We start from the raw sequence: 23435 nt of genomic DNA, 5'->3' as shown, positions 1-23435 counted from the left end.
TAATTATTTGACATAAAAATATTATGTATAATTATATATGTATGGCATATTTAATTTTATATCATTATGTATTCTTTGTATTTAATATAATTAAAAAATATCAATTTTAGAGTTAATATGAAAAATTCATCTGTATATTTTTTCTAAAAATTTTGTCTAAAATTTTTTTACTTGTAAATAAATTTTCTTTCGTAAATATCCAATTAAATATTTATTTATTTATTTATTTTTATTTAATAATATACAATTGTTAATAAAATAAATATAAAATATTTTTCATTAAATACAACGAAATTAGTCATGAAATATGAAAAATGTTTAGTATTACTAGAAAATAAAGAGAGTGGCCGCGCCTTATCTTCCACGTAGAGACTCTGAACCAAACTGAGCCTTCCATGGCTTTCGCTGCAGCAGCTCTCACACACACCAGCTCCTATGCCGCCATAATCTCGACGCCATTCACACAAAACCGGAGACGAATTCCTGCACGACTTTGTGTGATCAAAGCAGTGAAGTCCTCAGAACCGTCGCAGAATGACAAAGCTTCAGAAGCAGCCGCGCCACAGGTTAAAGAAGATTCCTCTAATGCGCAGTCTTCTGCATCCTCAGCGGCAGCTCCGAAGTCGCCGCCAAAGAAGCCTGTTTACTCCAGTCAGTATTCGTAGGGTTTGATCTCGCAGTTCTGCACCATAAAACCACGATCGTCGATTTCTATTCACTATGGTTGGTTTTGTGATTTTTGGCAGTGAAGAAAGGTCAAATTGTTAGAGTGGACAAGGAAAAGTACCTCAACAGTATAAATGTAAGCATACATCCAAGCAAGGCAATGATTTAATCAATAAATGCGTTGGTGATCAATTCGTAGGGCAGAAGACATTGATGCAATTCCCTCTGTTTCAGTATTTGTCCGTAGGGCACCCACCGTATTACAGAGGTTTGGATTACATATATGAAGATCGGGGAGAGGTACGATAGAGACTGTTCTGGCCATTATGGATTCAATTAGGTCATTGCTTTTTCCACCATTCGCCTAACATTTGATGGTTCGTTAGGTGCTTGACTTGCGCATATTTGATACAGGCGAATATGCATTAGTAAGTTCATCATGATTTTGGTACTTGTTGCTTTCAATTTCTATGCCTACATCTGTAATGCCTTGTTCATATCGTCTCTGGTTGCAGGTTGCTTGGGTTGGAATACCAACAGCTCCAGCTTGGCTTCCCACAGACATGCTTATCAAGGTACTTAGATCTTCATCCTGAACTTCTCATTATACAATTCATCAACACAAAACGGCTGGTTTCTAAATCTACATTGCCGAATGCAGTCAGAAAAGCTCGATTATGAGAGAATTTAATCGATGCAAGAAGGCGACACAGGTGATGTCAAATTATATTGTATGAATGTTAGAAAAATCAGCTGCCAATTACTATAAACTGATAATGTTAAGCTGTTGTGTCATTCACTTCAAGCAATTCACTAGCAGCAGTTTTTGGTTCTTTATAAAAATTCATTCTTGATCGGCATCCCACCATTATACGACAACAGAAGCTCTCCCCCAGCTTAGATATTAGCAGCAGTTTCTTGGTTTATACATGAACATCATGAGGAAAAAAGAAGCAAAAGGGTCTAATTACAGAGTAGAGTAGTAACAATGGGAGTTAAATTCAATTAACCTTCTGCATCCCCCCATTTTTCAACTCTATTGTGACTATTTCATGTACATGAGATGCTGCTGCTACTCATCAATCTTCCCAGCCTAGCAACATAACTTTATAAAAGCAACAACTCCCACGATCGTGGCTATTCCACACGTGTTATTGTAGAGGATTTGTGCGTGTTCGAAAGATTCCTGTGAGTAAGGTCTATAGCAAAGTTCTTGTAGGGAATTTAAGAGGTTCTTGAGCCCTATACTGTGGGATGTCGAGCCATGGGTCGATCGGGCTTCTTGAGTTGGGTTTTAACGGAAATACCAAGTGATCGTTGTTGAAAGTGTGGTTGCTTTGGGTTGTCGAAGTGTATGGATGAGGCGGGGAAAGGAAGAAGTTTCTATACGATGCTCCAGCATCGTGACGTAACGGGCTTGAAGTGGGAGACACGGGCAATGAGGTTATTGTCCTAGCATGGTCCCTGAAAGCAACAAGACTCCAATCTTGAGGAAAATCCAAAAAATGCAACAAATACAATCGAAGTAAGCCTAGTGTGTATTTACCTGGGGCTTAATAGAGTCCTCGGGACCGTTAATCTTGAAACATCTCCTCGATCAAAACAACTCTCGTTTGTTCTGCTGGAATGCATCTCCAATGCAGTCTGCAATAAAAGTTTACACAACAAATCAAGCATCGAAACACAAAATTAACTCTAAATTGCAGTTTTCATCCACCAGATAATTGCCCCATAACTTTTACGAAACCAGTTCATCCGAAAAAACTAAAAGAAATAAACTTAACAATTACCGGAGTGCGACTTCCATCAAAGGCACGTGGAAATGCTTCTCGTGTTATATTGACATTGGCAGTTCGTGCTGCAGTTTGGTTTCTAACAAAAGGGTGACCGAGCAGCTGGGTAGCTGTTGGCCTTGCTGAAGGGTCCCGCTGCAAGCAAAGCCTTATGAAACTTTTTGCATCGGCAGATAGGTGATCCGGGATCTCAGGCATATCTTTGCTGTTCCCAATTTTAAATATTGCAGCAACCTGTTAAAACAAATTAATTGCTAAAGTTTCGAATCCCAAATCCACTTCATTGCGAATCATCACAACCTAGACATTGAATATGAAATGCCTAACCCCTTCATATTGGCTCCAAGGTGGCTTCGATGTAGCCATTTCAAGAACTGTGCATCCTAAGCTCCATATATCCACAGGAAGACTGTAACCGTTCGTATTCATAACCACCTGAAAATTGTCGAGTGTATCCTGTGAGTGTCCATTTATTTTTAATCGAAAATGGATGTATAAAGAGAGAGGGGCAGACCTCAGGCGCCATCCAATAAGGGCTTCCTTTAAAGGACAACATCGATGAACATGTCGCTATCTGTCAAACAGAATTATTAAATTAGAAAGTTCATATGTATGCATGGAAACCTGAATATTAGCCTACGCAGAAACTATTAACTTTTTCCCTATCAAATTAGTTTTAAATAAGTGTTTCTTAAACAGTTGGCTTTGGCAGCGCCGTTATCATTTCTGAAGTAATTCGCACGAAACACCCATTTTTGGAAGATGATGTTAATCCATCTTTATAACATTTATCCTACCTAGTTCCAGCAAGTTATTTATTACAAAAAAAGGAAGAAAATGCTTACATGCTTCGCCATTCCAAAGTCGGCTAGTTTTATTTCACCGTTGGGATCTACCAGTATGTTTGCTCCTTTGATATCCCTGCAGAGAAGAAATTATAAAAACATCAGAATCTCGAAAGCGTGTATAATAACAGAACATTGAGATCATGTGGAGGGAAATGATCGGGCACCTGTGAACTGTATCGCGTCCGTGTAAATAAGCCAGACCAGAGAGAATCTGCCTGGTATAGTTTTGTATAACGGGTTCCCCAAACGACCCATATTCTTGCAGTAATTTATGGATGGAGCCTCCAGAAACATACTCCAAATAAACCGATAGCCTTTGGTCACTCTGGAAAGAGGTAAGCTTAGTCACATAGTGCTCAATAGCCATTCTTGAAATAGAAAAAACTGACAAACTTTCCAACTCTTACCAAATCACTTCCGTAGTATTGCACAATGTTTGGATGTGAAAGCTTACTTAGCAATGTTATTTCCTGCACGAACAATCAGATTAATTACAACACTGAAGTGAAACAGGGAAAGTGATATAGATTAAGTGTCCGAACCACACCTGGTTCAGCTGCTTGAGACTTTCTTTCGAACATTGATCATCTGAAACAACTTTGACTTCTTTAATTGCACACATTTGCCCATTCTCACTGCCAAAAAACCATTACAAGATCATTAAATTAATAGACATTTTAGGATCAATGAAATGTTTCCAAATTCTTGCATAAATTCCCATTACCTATTGAAGCCAAGGTAAACATGCCCGAAAGTGCCTCTTCCCAAAAGCTTCCCTTTCCTCCACTTCGAAGAATGACTGCTCGAGCTTTCAGATATTCCAGGACTTCTTGGTGTCGAAGAAGTGCTTGAAAGAGAAACAGGTGGAAGGGGCAACCTATGACCCTCGAATTCCTGTTTCGATCCCGGAGAATCCAAACTGATCCCGCTAAGGCGGGCATGAATAGGCGATGTAGGATTTGCAGTGCCCCTTGACCCTCGCCCCGGGCTTCTCATTATCGGACTTAATCTGTTATCCCCCTGTCCCCTGCCACAAAGATGCTCATAATATCAGCAGCTGCCAATGAATCAATTATTGTTGCAAATTTGCACATCTAATCTACTGATAGAGATTCAACATAAGCTTTCTAACAATCTAATTCATGTCGGAGAAGTAATATTTCAGTAATCATACATTACATCGAGGAACTTCAATCAAATCGAAGATTTATGGAAAAGAAAGAACCAATCAGCCGATAGGTTAATTGGATCAACAATCACAAACATCAGCCAGCAATTTAAATCACCACAAATTCGAAGTTTCCAAATCGGAATACCTAAAAATTGGGGGAGAACTGAGAAGAGATAAGAAAAACCAACCGGGCGGTGGGATGATCGACGGTGGCGTGGGTATTATTATGATCATCGGACGACCCAGATGAACTGACGCTCGAAACAGAACCGGACCACCCGGATCCGAGCCCAACTCCATGACCCGGATCATTTGCCGGCTCCGACGGCGGCCGGGGCAACGGCAGTCCTCTGTCGAGCGACGAAGCTGAATCAAACCCTGAAAACCCCGACGAGTTTCGTCCCCCCAAAAGCTCCCGCCCCGTTGACGAAAATTCCCGGCTGCTTCGCGGCGAATTTCTCGATGGCCGCTGCAGTAAAACGTCGTCAAAGCTCCTGACCTTGTTCTCACTCTCCTCCCTCTCGCTCTTCACCGACGAACTCTTTTCGGAATTCTTCGATTCCTTGCTCTTACCAGATCTTTTCCCCCACCACGCCGGCATTTTTTTTTCCCCCTTTTCAAATAGGGCAAAATTACTCAGCTGTGTATCTATTTACCCTCGCATAGACACAGACCTTTGCAGAAAACCGTCGGAGAAAAAACGTGATGGAAAGATCGGGAACGGATGGATAAAATTTAAATGGGAGGAAGAAGGAGTTGGAGAAGCGTTGAAGAAGAAAGACCCCTACAGAATATACATACAGAGAGCTACAGAGAGACAGACATACAAACATACATACATACATATAATATCGCGAATAAAATAATCAATTTATGTAATCGAAATCACCACAAGTGGATGGATGTATTTATGCATCTAATTTATTATATATATATATATATATATCTATCCCCTTTGTTTGTAGCCCTAGTTGCTTCCTTCTGCTCTCAGAGAGAGAGAGGGCGAAGACGACGAGTGGACCCCATGCGGGCCCCCGCCAAAAGCCCGAGTGACAGCCAGCTAAGCCCGCTGGGGACGGCAGACGAGCGGTGGTTGGCTTTCACCCAGCTCCATTGACGTGGCCAACCTTTCTAGACCCCCAAAACCTATACATACATACACGTATACGTATAGAGAGAGAGAGAGAGAGAGAGAGAGAGAGAGAGAGAGTGGTGGGGGGCGGCGTGTAGAGTGAGTTTACGTGTGAGCCCAGGGTGAGTAAATGCAAGCACTTTGTTTTTATTGCTGGAAAACGAAACTGTGATGTGCCACCATCGTCGTCGCGACTCATTCCTACTCTACTGCTAATCTACTCTACCACTCGTCACTGTTCATTCACTACCCACAATTATACCATCAATTAGGGTTTCCTCTGTCTTCTCCATTAATATAAAATTTATATAATCGGCACTGAATCAGGGGTGCCCACTAGATTTCATTTCCTCCCCCCTTTATATTTTTTCACCAGGATCGAAATTAAAAACAAAAAGGAGACAATCCGTGGGTGATCTGATTGGTAGACAGCAATAGAGACCTACCCGCCATGGATATTTCGATCGCATTGGCCAAGGTACAACATTTAATGCAGAGGGTACATGCTGGGCATTGTTGGCATCATCGTCGTCGTCGTCCCTGTTCCTAATCTTGGCTGCGGCTGCGGCTGCTGCCTACCAAAGGCAGCAGATTAATCCGTTTGGGAAATTGTTGGTACCGACGTGACGTGGCGTTTTTTGGGGGCTTTTTGGGTTGGCATTCCATCCCATGTTTTTTAGGAAAAACATAAATAAATCAAATCAAATGATGAAATTGTTTATGCACAGATACAGATTCGTTTTACTTTCTGGGAAGGTTCATTCATCCATTACTTAAAAAACCAGAATATATATATATAAAAACGTGTCGTAATTTACTGAGTTGGGAATTGGGGCCATTCCTTTGCGAGTTGTCCACTCTCCCTAGTCCATACTCTGCTCGATCTACTTTTTATATATAAGTATAATACTCTCATTTTTAATATATCAACATAGTTGCATCAAATTAAAACAAATGGTAAGTCCGATCAAAAATAAAAAAATAAAAAACAAATGGTAAGAAAAAAATTAAAAAATTACACACTTTTTAATTATCATTTAAATATAATATCTTTTAATTTTGTGTCAAAAATAAATAGAGTATATTCTTTTTGAATAGGAGGAGGAAGTATTCATAAATTGTTTGAACAAAAACAACTAGGCATAAAAATTGTAGAATTCTTGGACAAGAGAATGTACTAAAACTTGAGGCTGCTCATGGACTTCTAGAACTCTTCGGAAGGAATTAGAAACATTTATGCTTATCTTGAAAATTTTTCTTAATCTATCTTGATTGTAGTAGTTAGATTGAAATGATTTTGTCCATCCCATTATGAGTGTTACAAAAGTACTATTTATTGTTTCGACATATATTACTAACTTTTCAGAATATCGAAACTCGAAGACGACTCAAATATGAAATGCAACAAACTGCTGCTGAAAATTTTTTGTATTACCCATTTTGTACAGGTTCTATCAATATATGAATTGTCAAATATAGGAGAAATAATGTTGCAGGTTTGTGGTGACGCATTTAATACCCAACGGTTGGTTACTAAAATACTCTATTGAGGCAGTATGTTTTTTTTTTTTTTTTGGATAAATTGTTTGTATAAACTGTGAATAATCTTGTGAAGTGAGAGTGAAAAATCTAGTGAGAAAAAGAGTGTATATTTTCTCAATCTTTTTGTTTTTACTACTCCTTGATCTGAAAAAGAATCTGAGCTCGAGATTTGAAGCTCATATGAAGAAAGGAAGAAAATGATTTCCAATAGAAGAAAAAGATCAACCTATACTCGCTTACTCTCAGTTTAGAACTGCGGTTTAATCTCTAGTTTCTTTACATTGGGATGTAAAGAAGACTGTAGGAGAGGATAACTTTGGGTCTGTGTTTGTTGAGTCATTAAGTCCCTTCCATACCTGGTAATAGGTTTAGTAGACGTCTCATGAATTGAAATTCCTTAGATGTAGGTAGTTATACCGAACTGGGTTAACAAATCTTGTGTGTTGTTTGTTTTATGTTTGATCTTAGCCCCCCATAGGCAAGTATATGTGACACACAAGAGTTATAACCACAGAACAATACAACGTGTTTCCGAAGTGTAAACCCTTTGTGATTTCCTATTTCCGCTGCCATTAGACTCGGAGGAGTTAGCCTCTTACGTGTACGTGTGCCAGCCTACGTCTTTCCTCGTACCCAACAATGAGATTGTATATGAAGAGAAATGTGAATCTCATTTGTAAAACCATCAAGCTTAAGAGCAATATAATCAATTTTTTTAATCTTATGAGTTCTTAGTTATTTCTAAAAGTAATGCGTCAATGAATTGTTAGACCGACAAAAAAGTATTAGAATCTATCCAAAATTGAAATATAAAAATATAAGAGGTGAATTAGAGAATTAATAAATTGTGGTCCGGCCCTTTTGGTGGAATAAAAGAAATACTTTCTCCGTACACAAACTAACTAATGTCCTATTTTCCTATTTGGGACGTTCAACAACTATTGTCTTATTTTCTTTTTTAAACACAAATTTTACATTTTTACCCTTCATTCATTTATTATTTTTAATCTCTACTATACATTTAAGGGCAAATTTGTCCATTCATAACAAAAATACAGTCACCTAAAAAATCATATAAATATACTTTAAGAATAGAAAATGGACGGAGAAAGTATTGTTTAACATGTAGGTTCAACATAAGTAGTATTAGTTCAAATGACCCAATTTTAAAAAGAATAAAATCTGAAGAAAATAAATATTGCTACTGAGAACCAAAGTCCAGAAAGTAGAGGACAAAAATAAATAAATAAATAAAATTAGTGTTTTATATTATAGATAAAATAAATCAATCCCAAGTTATGCCATAACCTTCTCCGAAATTGATATTGTTTGTTTTAGTCACGTAATATTTCAATCTAAGCAAATAGAAATAAACATGGGTGTGTTAATTTCTCGAGCTTTGCCTTTTATTTTAAATAGTAAAATTTTAAATTAAAATAATTATTTGATTTAATATAATAAATAAAAGATATGCGCTTGATTTGATAATTTTGAAAAAAAAAATTAAAATTGTTCTGACTTATATGTCTTTTTACTATTTTGTTTTTTTATGAATATATTACTTATTTTACTAATAAAGTATCATATCAACTTATTGTTAACATCAAAATTAAAATAATAATCATAATGATAAATTAAAGTGCCAAATAAATAATTTCTATCTAGCCTGAACATTCTCTATTTCTTTAATACTATATGTTATTTAATTATTATAATTATTTTCTTTTAATTTAGAAAGATTACACGATCTTATTCTTATAAAATAATGAGTGAAAATGACAAAATAACAACAATAATGACACAATATTTGTAGTGATGTCTTGTAGCTAAACAAATTCGTTACATCTACTTTTTTCAATATTTGTGAAATAATTATTGCATTATATTTATGGATTTAATAATATAATAGATTGGTAGGTATATAACCACTCAACTGATAAACTAAAAATTTCTCATTTATTTTAAATTAATTACAAGCTCATTATGCCAATCATTGTATAAATATTTCCAATTTATCAAATTTAAGAAATAAATATAAATAGGGCATATTCTCGTGCACTCATTATTTTACCACATAATAATAATAATAATAATAATAAAATCTATTTCCAAGCACTTACATTTTTTTCAAGAGGTGTTGGAAAATACTAAAATATATATATATATATATCTGTATATATATCGATGCTTTGTATTTAGCCCAAAAAGCAGAAAATTTAGATGTGATTTGGATTGATTTTGATGTCAGCAACTATTTTGAGTTTATTTATTTATTTATTAATAATAATTAATGTTAGATACTGTACCTATTTTAAATGAAAAGTAATACTTTCATTTGTCCAAATATAATAGTATTTATCATTTTTGTTCGTCTTAAAATAATAGTTTCATTTTTATATATAATCATATTATTATAAAAATGTCCATACTTTTTTATTATTATTATACAATTGCCATTACTTTTTATACTAATATACTCACAAAGACAAAAAAATTATTTATCTTTATTTTTTACCAACTATCAATGTAATATTAATATTTTTAAATCTCGTACCCAACACAATAACAGTATACGGGACAGAGAGAATACTTAACGTCCTTTTTTGGATGGAAAATAGTGTTATATATATATTATATATTAATTAGAAGATAAAAACATCAACAATAATTGTTTAAAAAATGTGATATTGATGTGTGCTTTAAAGGGCAAGAAATTCTAGAAGACATGTATATTTGTGTAAGGTTTGAATTTGTATTTTGACTTTGAGATTAGTTAAATTTTGAATTGAAACAATATTTAGGGTGATATATAAATATTGACACGATATTTTAAATAAAAATAAATAATTTCATGTTAGATTAAATAAAAAGAAAATAGTTATTTTATTCAATTATTTTGAAGGGAGGAAACAAATCATAGTTATAAATTGTGCAAAAAAATGTCAACTTAAAAGAAACAATCAATCTTGAAATGCACAATATTTTGACAAGATTTTGTTAATAGTTTTGATATTACATTATAAAATAATTAGATTTGAGTCGAACTTACATCCTCCCTCATAAACATAACTAATGTTGGAAAAGAGTTGAATAAAAATTGTTTTATTTTATTGAATAAAATAAATAAATAAATAATTGATTAATCATTAATTTTATAAATTTTGAGAGATAAATTGTTATTTGATGTTTATAAAAATCATAAAAATAAATTATTTAATCAATTATTTTAACTTATATAATTTAGGTATTTATTTAAACCAAATGCCAGACAAAAAATGTGTTTCATACAAGTTTTATATTAACATAAATGAGTTTCACTCAATAAATAAAATACAGAATTTTATCTATTTTTATGAAAATAGAGGTGTTATATAATTTGCCCTTATTATTATTGTTGTTAAAATATAATTTTCTTTTAAATTAATTTGCTTGAAAAAAAAAAAAAAAAAATTGAATTTATGGTCCATAAGTTTTTATTGGATCAAGGTTCATTTAAGTTAAAAATAGGTTGATCAAACAATGGGTTTGGATTGTAGATCAAGAAAATGTGTTCAAGGCAGCTGGTTCTTCCCTACCCAAATCCAATCCTAACCTGTAGTACAGTACATGCAGTTGCGGTCTATTTTGACAGACTCGACCCATTTTTTGACCGTTGCAACGGAAAGTCGGAAACACAGGCGCCGGAGGAGGATGTACGTACGTACGGACGTCCCGAGGAGCGAGGAAGAGACTCTCGTGCTCTACCACGCGTCTCTCCATGGCGTTACTGACGCAGTTTCCGTATCTTCCGCGATTAAATCCTTTCTCCGTTTCTCCGTCTTCTCTTTTGAAGCATTTCTCCTTATCTCCCCCGGAACCTCCCTGAATTCCACGTGATTTGAATCACATGTAAGTGCTGTTCGTCTCAAATTTTCTTTTTGGTGGATTGTTATGCAGTAGTATTGATTGATGTGGATTTTCGACGTCTGGTGGGGATCAGTTTGGGGGGGAGGGGGGAAGACAATCGAGCCGGTGGTAGAGGGGAGAGCGATTTCAGAACTCTCGTGGCTCGGCTAGGCTGTCGAGTGCTCTGCCGGCCGGAAAAATGGCGGCGCCGGGGAGCTCCGAGCAGACGGCGCTGATGCGGCGCTCCTCGCGCAGCGCGAACACCACGGTGTTTTCTACAGAAGTATTCGACAACGAGGTTGTTCCTTCTTCGCTACAGTCCATTGCCCCGATTCTTCGCGTCGCTGCTGAGATACAGAACGTGCGTCCACGCGTCGCCTACCTCTGTATGATCAATCATCTTTCAGTAATTATTATTGTAGATTACTCGTAAAGACTTCAAGTTAGCATTCGGAGATTTCCTTCTCAACTTGATGTAATTGAGTTCACTTTTCAGGTCGATTATATGCACTTGAAAAGGCCCATCGGTTGGATCCTCATTCAAGCGGACGTAGTGTCCTGCAATTTAAGACTAGCCTTCAACAAAGATTAGAAAGGGTAAATATATAATCCATATATATATCAGCCTTTACATTTTCTATATATATATATACTTGTTTCAGTATTCTGTTTTAGTTTTTGTGTGTAAACAGAATGATGAATGTGTAATAGAAGTGGGATGTTTCCAATGCATTTTTCGTTGGTATATTCTGATCATCTCAAAGTTTTTTGTAAATTTTATAATCAGGAAAATGAATCAACACTTGCTGCTCGAGTCAAGAGGACAGATGCTCGAGAAATTGAGAGCTACTACAAGCAATATTATGAGCAATATGTTATGGAACTTAACAAGGGCGAGCAAACTGACAGGTTTAGTGCTATTATTTCATGGAGTACTGTAGATTTTGAATATCATAGTGATGGGTATTTTTATAACTCTTACCTGAACAGAGCCCAGCTTGGAAAAGCTTACCAGACAGCCGGAGTCCTCTTTGAAGTGCTATGTGCTGTTAATAAAACTGAGAAAGTTGAGGAAGTTGCTCCTGAGGTTAGTTTTTACTTAATTGCATGAGCTTTTGACTAAGTTAAATAGCACAATCCTGGCTTCCTCACAAGCTGGCTATATGATGCCACAACATATTAAGTCATTAAAGTTTACAGATTATTGCATCAGCAAGTGATGTCCAGGCTAAGAATGAAATTTTTGGTACGTACAACATCCTTCCCCTGGATTCTGCTGGTGCATCACAGCCTATCATGCAGCTTGAAGAGGTGATCTTTTTCTGGAGTAGATGTTCATTCCGAAGGTACTTGTTTAATTATCTTGTCAATAACTCTATTTACATAGCATACTCTTTACTGAAGCCAGGTGAAAGCTGGTGTCACTGCTTTAAGGAACACCAATGGTTTAAAATGGCCAGCTTCGTTTGAGAAACAGAGGCAGAAAACTGGGGAGTCAGACATCCTCGATTGGCTGAGAGTTGTGTTTCGGTTTCAGGCATGTCTTATGGACTGTTGAATCAGAGAATGAGATGACTGCTTCTTGCTTTCATTTAAGGATATTTATTCAGCATGGTTTATTGCAATCTACAGAGGGACAATGTCAGAAACCAAAGAGAGCATTTGATTATGCTGCTGGCAAATATTCACATAAGGCTTACTCCCATGCCCGAGCCACTAAATATAGTATGTGCTCCTTATCAGCTTAACATTGGTATACATTAGAGTATCACAGTTTAAAAGAATTTCATTTTTATAAAGCTCAAACCTCACTTTGGGAATCAAGATTACACTGAAGTAAAAAATTAGCTGTTGTGATTTTGTATCATGCGCAGTGTTTATTTACACTAATATTTGGTTTTCATTGTGAAAACACGTGTTGCACATTATGTTTATTTGTAACTGTATATAGTCATGCATGCATTAGCTTATTCTCAGGAGATTTTCCTATATAACACCTACAATTTCATCATCAGCTTGATGATAGAGCTGTTGATGCACTCATGAAGAAGCTTTTCAAGAACTACAAGACATGGTGTAGATATTTGGGAACAACACACAACTTGAGGTAATGTGATGTTATTTGCAAAAACATTCTGCCATGTAAGTTGCAAGATGAATGATCTTTTATAACCTCTGCTCTTAGGCTCCCCAAGGGTAGTCAGATGGAAGTGCAACAGAGAAAGCTACTTTATATTGGCCTCTTTCTTCTTATCTGGGGTGAAGCAGCTAACGTGCGGTTCATGCCAGAGTGCCTTTGCTATATTTTCCACAATGTGGGTGATTTGATTCTTCTTTTCCATATGAATGAAGTAAAATGTCATTTCTGAAAGAAAGAGTGAATGTTCAGATGGCATATGAATTACAAGGCCTCTTAGTTGGAAGTGCCAACATTGCTGTGGGGGAGAGCATGAAAGCTTCTTATGGAAGTGATGATGAAGCCTTCCTGCAGAAAGTTATAACTCCAATTTATCGAGTGATTGAGAAGGTAACCTCTGGCTCAGAAGATCTGTGTTATTGTAACAAAATGGTTCTGCTTCAAAGATTTCAAAGTACTCCTTGTATGGCTCCAGGAAGCCAAGAAAAGTAACAATGGGAAAGCACCCCACACAAGCTGGTGCAACTACGATGATTTAAATGAATATTTCTGGTAAACTGTTAGACTGAAAAGTATTCTTCTTGTGATAATTATTTTTGTTCATTCTGTGAGTATGACTTATGTAACTGTTGTAGGTCATCGGATTGCTTTAATCTGGGTTGGCCAATGCGCGATGATGCTGAGCTTTTCAAAACACGACGAGGTGCAGCGCAAGTAAAACACCCCTCAAAAACTCCTGAAATTCTAGGAAAATCATTTTTTGCAGAAACTAGGTCGTTTTGGCACATTTTTCAAAGTTTTGATAGGTTGTGGACGTTTCTCATTCTCGGTCTTCAGGTACCTAACAGAAACAGTTGGAAGATGATTAATTGAGAATAATTAAGTGCTTTTACTGAATGGTTGAGTAATTCTGCTGCAGATTATGGTTATACTTGCATGGAATGATATTTCCATATTTGAAATCTTTGAGAAGAAAGCTTTATATGAGCTGTCTAGCATTTTTATCACAGCAGCCTATCTTCGGCTGCTTCAGAGTATGTGATTCTTCTTTTTCTATTGAAAGGATTTAAGCTTTTCTCAATTTGATTGAACAATCTCTTTTTCTGTCCCTTAAGGTATCCTGGACCTGGTTCTAAACTTCCCTGGCTACCTTAGATGGAAATTCACTCATGTTTTGAGGACAATACTGAAGCTAATGCTCAACATTGGATGGTGCATCATCCTTCCATCATTTTATATGGTCCAGAGAAATCTTCATTTCCGACCACTTGATGATATTCTTGTATACCTCGATAAGCTCAAGGGGCTGCCAACATTGTACCTCTTGGCAATAGCATTATACTTGCTACCAAATCTACTGACAGCATTCTTATTTGTGTTCCCCATGTTGCAACGCTGGATTGAGAGTTCCAATTGGCTTATTGTGAGGTTTCTTCTATGGTGGTCACAGGTAAACGTATCTTCTTCTTGTTCCCTAATTTAAGTGAGCATTCAGCCCCTTTTATGTTAAAACACAATATACATGTTATAGTAAAACAGATATTTTGAGCCCAAATATCCCTATCCTCTGATAGAATAACATAAGTTTGGCATTGACATTTAGCTTTGCCAGTTCTAAGCCTCTTCTCAAGCTTTACACGCTTGCATGAATTTGTCTGTTTACGGGATTTGTTTAACATATGATTGATCTGTCAATATTTCATCTTACAAAACTGCAGCAAAGAATATATGTAGGAAGAGGAATGCATGAAAGTCAATGGGCCCTTTTCAAGTAAGCCAACAAGTTTACCATTCCTCATATAGTTTTTCGTCCGTTACTGAACCATTCCTCATATAGTTTTTCGTCCGTTACTGACTTACTTTTCGTCTTGTCATTAACAGATATACTATATTCTGGGTCCTGCTTCTGTGTTCCAAATTTGCATTTAACTTTTTTATGATGGTAATTCCACCTCCCTGTAGTCACCCAATATAACGCAACCAGGGCTTTCTTCCTTATCCAAGGTGTTTTTTTTTTTTTTTTTTTTTTTCTTTTTTATATATATATATGATTCAGATAAAGCCTATGGTATTGCCCACCAAAGATATCATGAAAATTAAGCATGTTGATTATGCATGGCATGAGTTTTTCCCAAATGGTATGTCTTTGGTACTTATGCTCTTTTCCAGAACTATCTTCTCAATTCTACATATTGCTACAAATTTGTTCCAATTACAGCCAAGAACAATGTGGGAGCCATCATTGCAATATGGGCACCGGTTATCTTGGTAAGTGTTTTTTTTGTAATCTACATTTTGGTTTTAGTAACTATAATTTTCATAGATAATATATCTTTAGAGCTTTCATTTTCACTGATCTAATGTTTTGCTGTCACAATCTTTTCTTGTAGGTTTACTTCATGGATCTCCAGATTTGGTATGCTGTCTTCTCCACTGTGTATGGAGGTTTTATTGGGGCCTTCGACCATCTTGGAGAGGTTGTAACCGTAGTTAATCTTCTAGTATAGTTTTCATTTTTGCAACAGTGATGTTATCTTCTCTCCTTTTTTTTGTCATCCTTGACATATTATGCATCATTTAGTTGTGGGATCATCTCAAACTCACCCTTCTGTTTTCTTTCCTCTTAACATATCATCCATTTTCTTGTTCACAGATCCGAACAATGGAAATGCTAAGGTCGCGTTTTCGGTCTTTACCTGGTGCATTCAACACTAACTTTGTGCCTTCTGAAAAGCCTAAGAAAAGAGGGTTATTTTGTTCTAAGCACTCTCAAAAGGTTTTTCTCCATCCATTAGTAATCACTACATGCGTTCATGCTCCTGTTATGGGAAATGTCATCTGATTTCTGCTCAATTCCCTGCAACATCTAGGACAGTGATAATATAAGAAGTCAAGCAGCAAAGTTTGCACAGTTGTGGAATGAAGTTATAAGCAGTTTCCGTGAAGAAGATTTAATAAGTGACAGGAATAGCCCCCCTGACCTTTTTTTTTTCCCTGTTTATGTAAATTCATGAACTCAAACTAGAAATGAACCTTGATTATTTACTTCAGGGAGATGGATTTGCTTCTTGCTCCTTATTCGTCCGACCCTAACCTGAAAGTTATTCAATGGCCGCCATTTTTGCTGGCTGGCAAGGTATGTAACAAACACAGGTTTTATGAATTGCTTGTATTCTTGATTGACTTTTGTCTTTTGCAGATTCCAATTGCAGTAGATACGGCTGCTCAAGTTTGTTCCAAGGATTTTGATCTTTGGAAGCGAATCAGTGCCGATGAGTATATGAAATGTGCTGTGATTGAATGCTATGAAACATTTAAAAACATCCTGGATGAATTGATCATTGAAGAGACTGAGAACAGGTCACTTCTTCCCCTTATTCAGGCAAAAGGCTATCAGATCCATTCTCTAACCATACATTGGTGGGCAGGTTAATAGAAATCATCTTGAAAGAAATTGAAAGCTCCATATCAAAGAACACATTCTTAGCAAATTTTAGAACCAAGCCTCTGCCTAATCTTTGCAAGATATTAGTTGAAATTTTGGAGATATTGGTGAATACTCACTCTCACCTCTGATTCAGTTTCACAGTGTAGTTCCAGTCATCTTGTTGCATGTCATGCCCTGTAACGGGATATTCTCTTTTGGTGTCTATTGCAGAAAGATTGCCAGCCATCCCAGAAAGACAGGGTTGTTCTACTGTTGCAAGATATGCTAGAAGTAGTTACCCGTGACATGATGGTGAATGAGAATCGGTGGGTGCATATATACATATGCACATCTTACCCACTGCATTACTTATGAGTATTGTCTAGTAATCTTAATTCTAAGATGTGATTCTATTCTCATTTCTTTTTCTTCTTCATTGAATGCAGTGAACTTGCTGAACTTAGTCGAGGCAGCAAGGGTTCTGGGAAGCAGCTTTTTGCTAACATTGCTTTCCCTCCCCAAAACAGAACACAATGGGACGAACAGGTACTTTGCATAAGAACATTTCTGCACGTTCTCTCTGGTGAATTAATGCAGTATCATCTAATTAACTTTGTTCTTTGTCTGTCAGGTCCGGCGGCTCCATATGCTTCTAACTGTTAAAGAATCTGCAGCTGAAGTGCCAACAAACCTGGAAGCACGGCGAAGGATATCTTTCTTCTCCAATTCACTTTTCATGAACATGCCATGTGCACCTCGTGCGCGCAAAATGCTGTCATTCAGGTGCACTGCATTGCCTGCTGCAGAAGTATATATGAGTGTGTGCTGGATAGTGTTTTAAGATAGTAACCATATGGATTTGTTTTGGCAGTGTGTTCACTCCATATTACAGCGAGGAGACTCTCTACTCGAAAAATGATCTTAATATGGAAAATGAAGACGGTGTGTCTATCTTATACTACCTTCAGAAGATTTATCCAGGTCTGCATCATCTTCTCATTCTCAACTTTTGGCATATCTTGCTTCAACTAATTAATGCTATGAAACACTTCAATCAGATGAATGGAACAACTTCAGGGAGCGAATGAACTGTGAAGAAGACGAAATTTTGGAAAAAGAGGAAAGCATACTCCAACTGCGCCACTGGGCTTCTTTGCGTGGACAGACTCTTAGCAGAACAGGCAACTCTCTCTCTCTCTCACACATATTCTTCTTCATGTAGCCTTCAAGTTGGATCATTATATCTTAATTCTCATTCAGTCAGAGGAATGATGTACTACCGAAGGGCGTTGAAGCTTCAGGCTTTCCTCGACAAGGCTAACGAAGATGGTAAGGATTGAGTCTCACCACACTGCAAGGACAAACTAACAAATTAGTAATGGAACAAACTTACATCATTTTTCTCTACATATAACAGAGTTACTTGAAGGCTATAAAAGCATTTCAGAACCATCACCAGAAGACAAGAAGAATCCAAGATCCATGTTTTCTCAACTAGAGGCTGTAGCCGACATGAAATTCACTTATGTCGCCACCTGCCAAATATACGGTAACCAGAAACGCAGTGGAGATCGCCGTGCAACTGACATTTTAAATCTGATGGTCAAGTAAGCTGTGCATTTCACTGAATCTGACAAATTCTAAATCATCCCTTAAGCTGTAGGATCAATAACTAATTTACCATTTACTTGTGCAGCAACCCATCACTACGTGTGGCATATATCGATGAAGTCGAAGAAAGGGAAGGTGGGAAGAATCAGAAGGTTTATTATTCTGTATTGGTAAAGGCTGTTGATAATCATGATCAGGTAAGCAATAAATATTTCTTCTACGTCCTCATGGATTCTATTTCATGTCATATATTTCTGCAGGAAATCTACCGTATAAAGCTCCCTGGCCAGGCAAAGATTGGAGAAGGAAAGCCTGAAAATCAAAACCATGCTATAATCTTTACGCGTGGAGAGGCTATTCAAACCATAGATATGAATCAGGTACTGTTAATGTTCTAAGATGCAAAGTCATGTAAGAGCAGTGAAAGTTTTCTAAAGAAATTCTTTTGTAGGATAACTATCTGGAAGAAGCTTTTAAGATGCGCAATCTACTCGAGGAGTTTAATGAGGATCACGGGGTGCGACCGCCTACTATTTTGGGTGTTCGCGAGCACATTTTCACCGGAAGGTTGGTTTGATGGGCCTAGCTCTCATTCACTTTCTAAGAAGCTGAGGTTTAGCATTCTCTGATGTTTTTCACTATCTTTGGCTGCAGTGTATCATCTCTGGCTTGGTTTATGTCAAATCAAGAGATGAGTTTCGTCACCATTGGCCAGAGAGTTCTAGCAAGGCCGTTGAAGTATGTCGATGCTACAATTGAGGTCTCTCTGCAGTCAAAGCTTATGCATTGTCTCTTTATCCCTACTTGATGTTGTGCAGGGTGCGATTCCATTACGGGCATCCCGATGTGTTCGACCGAATTTTTCACATAACCCGTGGAGGCATCAGCAAGTCATCGAGGGGCATTAATCTCAGTGAAGATATATTTGCTGGTGAGATACATCTTAAACTCTCCCTCCCTATATATATATATATATATATACACACAGAATTCCCTTGTACGTATATGTTTCTAACACATTCTTAATTCATGGAGGCTTCAATTCAACGCTAAGGCAAGGAAATGTCACTCACCATGAATACATTCAAGTTGGGAAGGGCCGAGACGTTGGTCTCAACCAAATCTCACTCTTTGAAGCTAAAGTCGCATGCGGTAATGGGGAGCAGACGCTTAGCCGCGACATCTATCGTTTGGGCCATCGTTTCGACTTCTTCCGTATGCTATCTTGTTACTACACAACCACAGGGTTTTATGTGAGCTCAATGGTAATGTATTTCAAATTCGGGAAGTAAGAACATAGTTCAAGAATCTGCTATTATTCTTCAGCTAAACAATATTCGACAATGCTCTATGCAGATGGTGGTCCTTACAGTTTATGCATACCTGTACGGTAGGCTCTACCTTAGTCTGAGCGGAGTAGAGAAGGCAATAGTCCGGTTCGCCGACATGAAGGGCAACAACTCTCTGAAAACCGTCATGGCAACACAATCACTTGTTCAATTAGGTCTACTGACAGCATTGCCGATGATCATGCAGATCGGACTGGAAAGGGGCTTCAGAACTGCTGCTGTCGACGTGATTGTCATGCAGCTGCAACTCGCAGCTGTCTTCTTCACTTTCTCTCTCGGCACAAAGCTGCATTACTTTGGAAGGACAATACTGCATGGCGGAGCTCAATACAGAGCCACAGGGCGTGGCTTTGTCGTGAGGCATGAAAAGTTTGCTGAGAATTATCGGATGTACTCGAGAAGCCATTTCACTAAAGCTCTGGAGCTTATGGTTTTACTCGTAACGTATCAACTATTCAACTCGGTTGCTACCAACAGTGCAGCCTACATTCTCATCACCTGCTCCATGGGGTTTCTCGTCTTTTCTTGGCTGTTCGCTCCCTTCCTCTTCAACCCTTCTGGGTTCGAATGGCAGAAGATAGTTGAAGACTTTGAGGACTGGACTAAGTGGATGAACTCCAGGGGTGGTATTGGCGTTCCTGCATCCAAGAGTTGGGAGTCTTGGTGGGAGGAGGGGCAGAGCCATCTCGCCTCCACGGGATTCCTCGGCCGGCTCACGGAAGTAATCCTCGCTCTCCGCTTATTTGTATACCAGTATGGAATCGTATATCACCTTCATGTGATGCAGAACGACAAGAGTATCGCGGTGAGCATACAGGGAAACCATTGATCGGTTCATAGACAGCATTCGTTTATTTTCTAACACTTGCCTTGCACATTCTTTGGTTCCTGCAGGTTTACGCTCTGTCTTGGTTCGTCATCGTTGCTGTCATGATCATTCTCAAGGTTAACGATGTCGACAATCTGCTCTCATTTCTTACAGCAGTGTATCTTTGTGCTAAACTTACACGACTCTTACATTCTCATCTCTCTTGCAGATTGTATCGATGGGAAGACAGAAGCTGAACTCCGATTTCCAGCTGATTTTCAGGCTATTGAAGCTCTTCCTGTTTATTGCCTCTGTCGCGACGATCATCATCTGCATTAACTTCGCAGATCTCACCGTGGGCGACATATTCGTCAGTTTATTAGGGTTCTTGCCAACAGGATGGGCGCTGCTGCAGATTGCACAAGCGTGCAGAAAAACAGTGAAGGCAATGGGAATGTGGGACTCTGTTAAATCCCTCGCAAAAGCGTACGAGTACATCATGTGTATAGCGATCTTCGCTCCTGTCGCGACCCTCGCATGGTTCCCTTTCGTCAACGAGTTCCAAACCCGGCTGCTCTTCAATCAGGCATTCAGCCGAGGCTTGCAAATTCAGCGTATCCTGGCCGGTGGGAAGAAAAACAAGTGAGACATCTGAATCGTACCGTAGACTCTTTTGCATAGAACTACAAATTCCTCGCAGATACCGTGGCAGATGAACAGGTAACACGAGATGGCGCAGAATATAAGAGACGACGCGACGCAATGCAATGCCGTGAGCGTAAAACCTTTTATGTAGAGAACAAATGCCATCGTAGCGCAGTCCTCAGGGAAATTGAGATCTGCACATTTTGTAAAGTTATGAGAGTATATATGCAGATGTTGCTGTCCTATGTAATCTCGGCTCAACGATTACTCGATGCCTAACAGATGAAATTTTCAGATGACGAAGAACAGAGTAGGAACAGCACAAAAGAGCCTCAAAGCTTCACCTTACATTACCGGAGATGTTTTCGACAGTAATCTACAGTTTAATCGCTCGGCAGCAGAATTGTGTTACCTGGATACGCCGGTGAGAGTTTCTGAGCGTCCGAGGAATGATCTGCGCCACCAAATCGAGAATGCTTTGCTGAGATTAGGGGATTCGGTTCCGTGCCTGGAGAAATAATGGAACCACTCCATAAACATCGGACACTGCTCGTGGATGGGAAGCGTAAGCAGCGCTTGCCCCATGGCTTCCTCCAAGGCCTTCATGTCTAGCACCTTTCTACACCTGTGTAGCCAACTGAAATCCGAGAGCATTGGTCGAAACCATGCCTGGAGAAGCGCTAGCCTCGTCCCGGATGGGCAGTGAAGTTTCCCGGCGCCCATTGCAATGAAAAGTGTTGCTGAGACTCGACTAATCTCGTACCTCACCATTGGAGACGTATTCTCGTGCATCTTGAGCAGCTCCTTTTGATCTGCCCAAAGCACGACAAAATCCTCCGCCATTTGGTGATAGAAAAGGATATCGAACAGCCAGTTTAAGTTGTCTACCTCCTTCGAGATGCGCTCTAAGAGAGTTTTGTTGCTATCCGTCTTTGCAATCGCCTGTCGTTCATCATTTCCGGTGGCCTCCTCGAACAGACAGTTTAGAGAACCTAGACATGACCTGCAGACCGCGAATATGTCCTCCTTCATATCCGGATAGTCTGTTTCGTTGAGGGAGGTTTCGGATAAGAGGCTTTTGATCAAAGACTTCAGCTCGCTCCTGGCGTAGGAATCGGTGCAGGTGGTGATCGATGAAATGAGATGTTTAGTCAATGTTTGTTGCGAATCCATCGAGTTGCGGGCGAAGAGTCGGTCGGAGATGCCTGTCGTTAAGGCGTAGTCGAGCCTGAGTTTTGCGATCGATTCCTTTAGCTTCTGCTCTTCCTCTTCAGTCCATGGCATTGATTCGAGATACTTTAAACACGATGAAACTCCCCGGTCGAACTTGATCCCAGCCGACACCTGAATTCATTCGATAGTTTTCGAGAGGAATCAGAGTTCTTTACATAACTAATCAGGCAAGAAACAGCATTCCATTGGCTAAATCAACCAAGAATGATCAAAAACAGAGTCATATGAATGAGGAAGAGAGAATACAGAGAAGAATACCTCGAGCATATTAATGGCGCCAGGAACTCCAGTCTTAAGAAGCTGCTTTGGATCGTCGTCCTCAAACATGAGCTTGATTGTCTCACTGAACACGCCTAAATTCTCCACCTCCGGCACGTCGATCGCGCAGACGCCGCCTGCGCCGGAGCTCCGGCGATGATAGGCGATCAAGTTCGCGAAAACGCCACTGTTCGCCGTTAACACTTCCGAATTCACCTCCAGAATCAACTTTTTCCCATTTTTCCCCACCAGATTCAATCTCACATCAAAAACCGCCGAACTACTCTCCTCTTCCACGCTCGACTCCGAATCACCTTCCGCCGGCGGCGATTCCGGCTGTTCTCCGCTCTGAAACGGCGGCGGCGGAAGCAGAGAATTAATCGCAATCACCGGTTGGTCGGAGATCGGGGAAACCCTACCCGGCGAAAGGATCCCGCGGGTGCGAGGCAGCTTCTGGTGGTGCTCCGCCTTAGGGGACGCAATTTCACTCTTCTTATCACACGAGGCCGTTTGTGAACGTAGGGAGTTAGCGTGCGAGAGAGCGCCGTTATCCGGCGGAGCAGCCAAGGAACAGCACCACCAGCGGCGGCGGCGCCGCCGCTGCTTCGAACCCATCATCTTGATGAGCGTAAGCAAAGGACTATGATCACCATAATTAAATCAAGAAATTTGTGTGGCCAAGAAAATATCTATAATTAGGGTGGGCAAAAGAATGAGATCGAATACCGTAGGCAAGCAAATTCGATTTGAATACAATAATGCATATTTGAATTTGATATTGGTTCAATTTGATTTTAATTTTTAATATTCTTTTTGTTTATTTAACCGAACCTAAGTATATTAGAGATTCAAATATTTGAAATATTTACAAATATTTTTATTTAATCAAAATTTAAATTATTTTTTAATATATATAATTTTAGTTTCGAT

General features: G+C 38.6%; 4 protein-coding genes across 7 annotated transcripts; 2 read left to right on the top strand and 2 right to left on the bottom strand.

The window, feature by feature from the left end:
• Positions 1-395: 395 nt before the first annotated feature.
• LOC127248555 (NAD(P)H-quinone oxidoreductase subunit O, chloroplastic) lies at positions 396-1485 on the top strand. The gene is made up of 6 exons (XM_051270942.1): positions 396-651; positions 747-802; positions 901-966; positions 1053-1094; positions 1182-1241; positions 1328-1485. Exons 1-6 carry the CDS (start codon positions 396-398, stop codon positions 1355-1357), a joined length of 510 nt encoding a protein of 169 aa, XP_051126899.1. The 3' UTR covers positions 1358-1485.
• Positions 1486-1563: 78 nt separating this feature from the next.
• Positions 1564-5366, bottom strand: LOC127248554 (mitogen-activated protein kinase kinase kinase 3). The gene is made up of 11 exons (XM_051270941.1): positions 4667-5366; positions 4032-4334; positions 3855-3942; positions 3715-3777; positions 3472-3632; positions 3305-3380; positions 2974-3033; positions 2787-2894; positions 2457-2693; positions 2213-2310; positions 1564-2130 (listed from the first exon to the last, which is right to left on the bottom strand). Exons 1-11 carry the CDS (start codon positions 5077-5079, stop codon positions 1866-1868), a joined length of 1872 nt encoding a protein of 623 aa, XP_051126898.1. The 5' UTR covers positions 5080-5366; the 3' UTR covers positions 1564-1865.
• A 5398-nt stretch (positions 5367-10764) lies between these two features.
• LOC127248843 (callose synthase 5-like) lies at positions 10765-21015 on the top strand. Of its 2 annotated transcripts, XM_051271386.1 has the most exons (41): positions 10766-11040; positions 11132-11423; positions 11534-11634; positions 11825-11946; positions 12028-12124; positions 12238-12348; positions 12446-12574; positions 12670-12762; positions 13053-13144; positions 13223-13352; positions 13427-13564; positions 13650-13726; positions 13810-14011; positions 14094-14208; positions 14290-14624; positions 14893-14945; positions 15056-15116; positions 15231-15312; positions 15393-15442; positions 15565-15651; positions 15828-15950; positions 16045-16140; positions 16227-16310; positions 16374-16534; positions 16603-16726; positions 16833-16927; positions 17048-17147; positions 17233-17384; positions 17473-17582; positions 17660-17782; positions 17862-17930; positions 18019-18208; positions 18298-18409; positions 18473-18592; positions 18664-18779; positions 18867-18950; positions 19031-19143; positions 19248-19477; positions 19569-20366; positions 20456-20506; positions 20599-21015. In XM_051271386.1, the coding sequence occupies exons 2-41, from the start codon at positions 11237-11239 to the stop codon at positions 21013-21015; spliced, it is 5730 nt and encodes a 1909-aa protein (XP_051127343.1). In that variant the 5' UTR covers positions 10766-11040; positions 11132-11236. The 2 variants fall into 2 exon arrangements, with proteins under 2 accessions (XP_051127342.1, XP_051127343.1); XM_051271385.1 differs by having other exon boundaries at positions 10765-11040; positions 18298-18592.
• Positions 20427-23123, bottom strand: LOC127248844 (BTB/POZ domain-containing protein At2g13690-like). 3 transcript variants are annotated; one of them, XR_007838171.1, is made up of 5 exons: positions 22506-23123; positions 21427-22358; positions 21074-21208; positions 20580-20988; positions 20427-20486 (listed from the first exon to the last, which is right to left on the bottom strand). XR_007838171.1 is itself a non-coding variant. In XM_051271387.1 (3 exons), the coding sequence occupies exons 1-3, from the start codon at positions 23121-23123 to the stop codon at positions 21193-21195; spliced, it is 1566 nt and encodes a 521-aa protein (XP_051127344.1). In that variant the 3' UTR covers positions 20427-21192. The 3 variants fall into 3 exon arrangements, 1 of the variants encoding a protein (XP_051127344.1); XR_007838170.1 differs by having other exon boundaries at positions 20427-20988; XM_051271387.1 differs by having other exon boundaries at positions 20427-21208.
• Between the last annotated feature and the right edge of the window lie 312 nt (positions 23124-23435).

Source organism: Andrographis paniculata, unplaced genomic scaffold (assembly GCF_009805555.1).
Source record: "Andrographis paniculata isolate CXL003 unplaced genomic scaffold, ASM980555v1 Contig34END, whole genome shotgun sequence".
Taxonomy (NCBI): domain Eukaryota; kingdom Viridiplantae; phylum Streptophyta; class Magnoliopsida; order Lamiales; family Acanthaceae; genus Andrographis; species Andrographis paniculata.
Note: the sequence above shows the minus strand (reverse complement) of the source record. Positions and strands in the feature narration are given on the sequence as shown.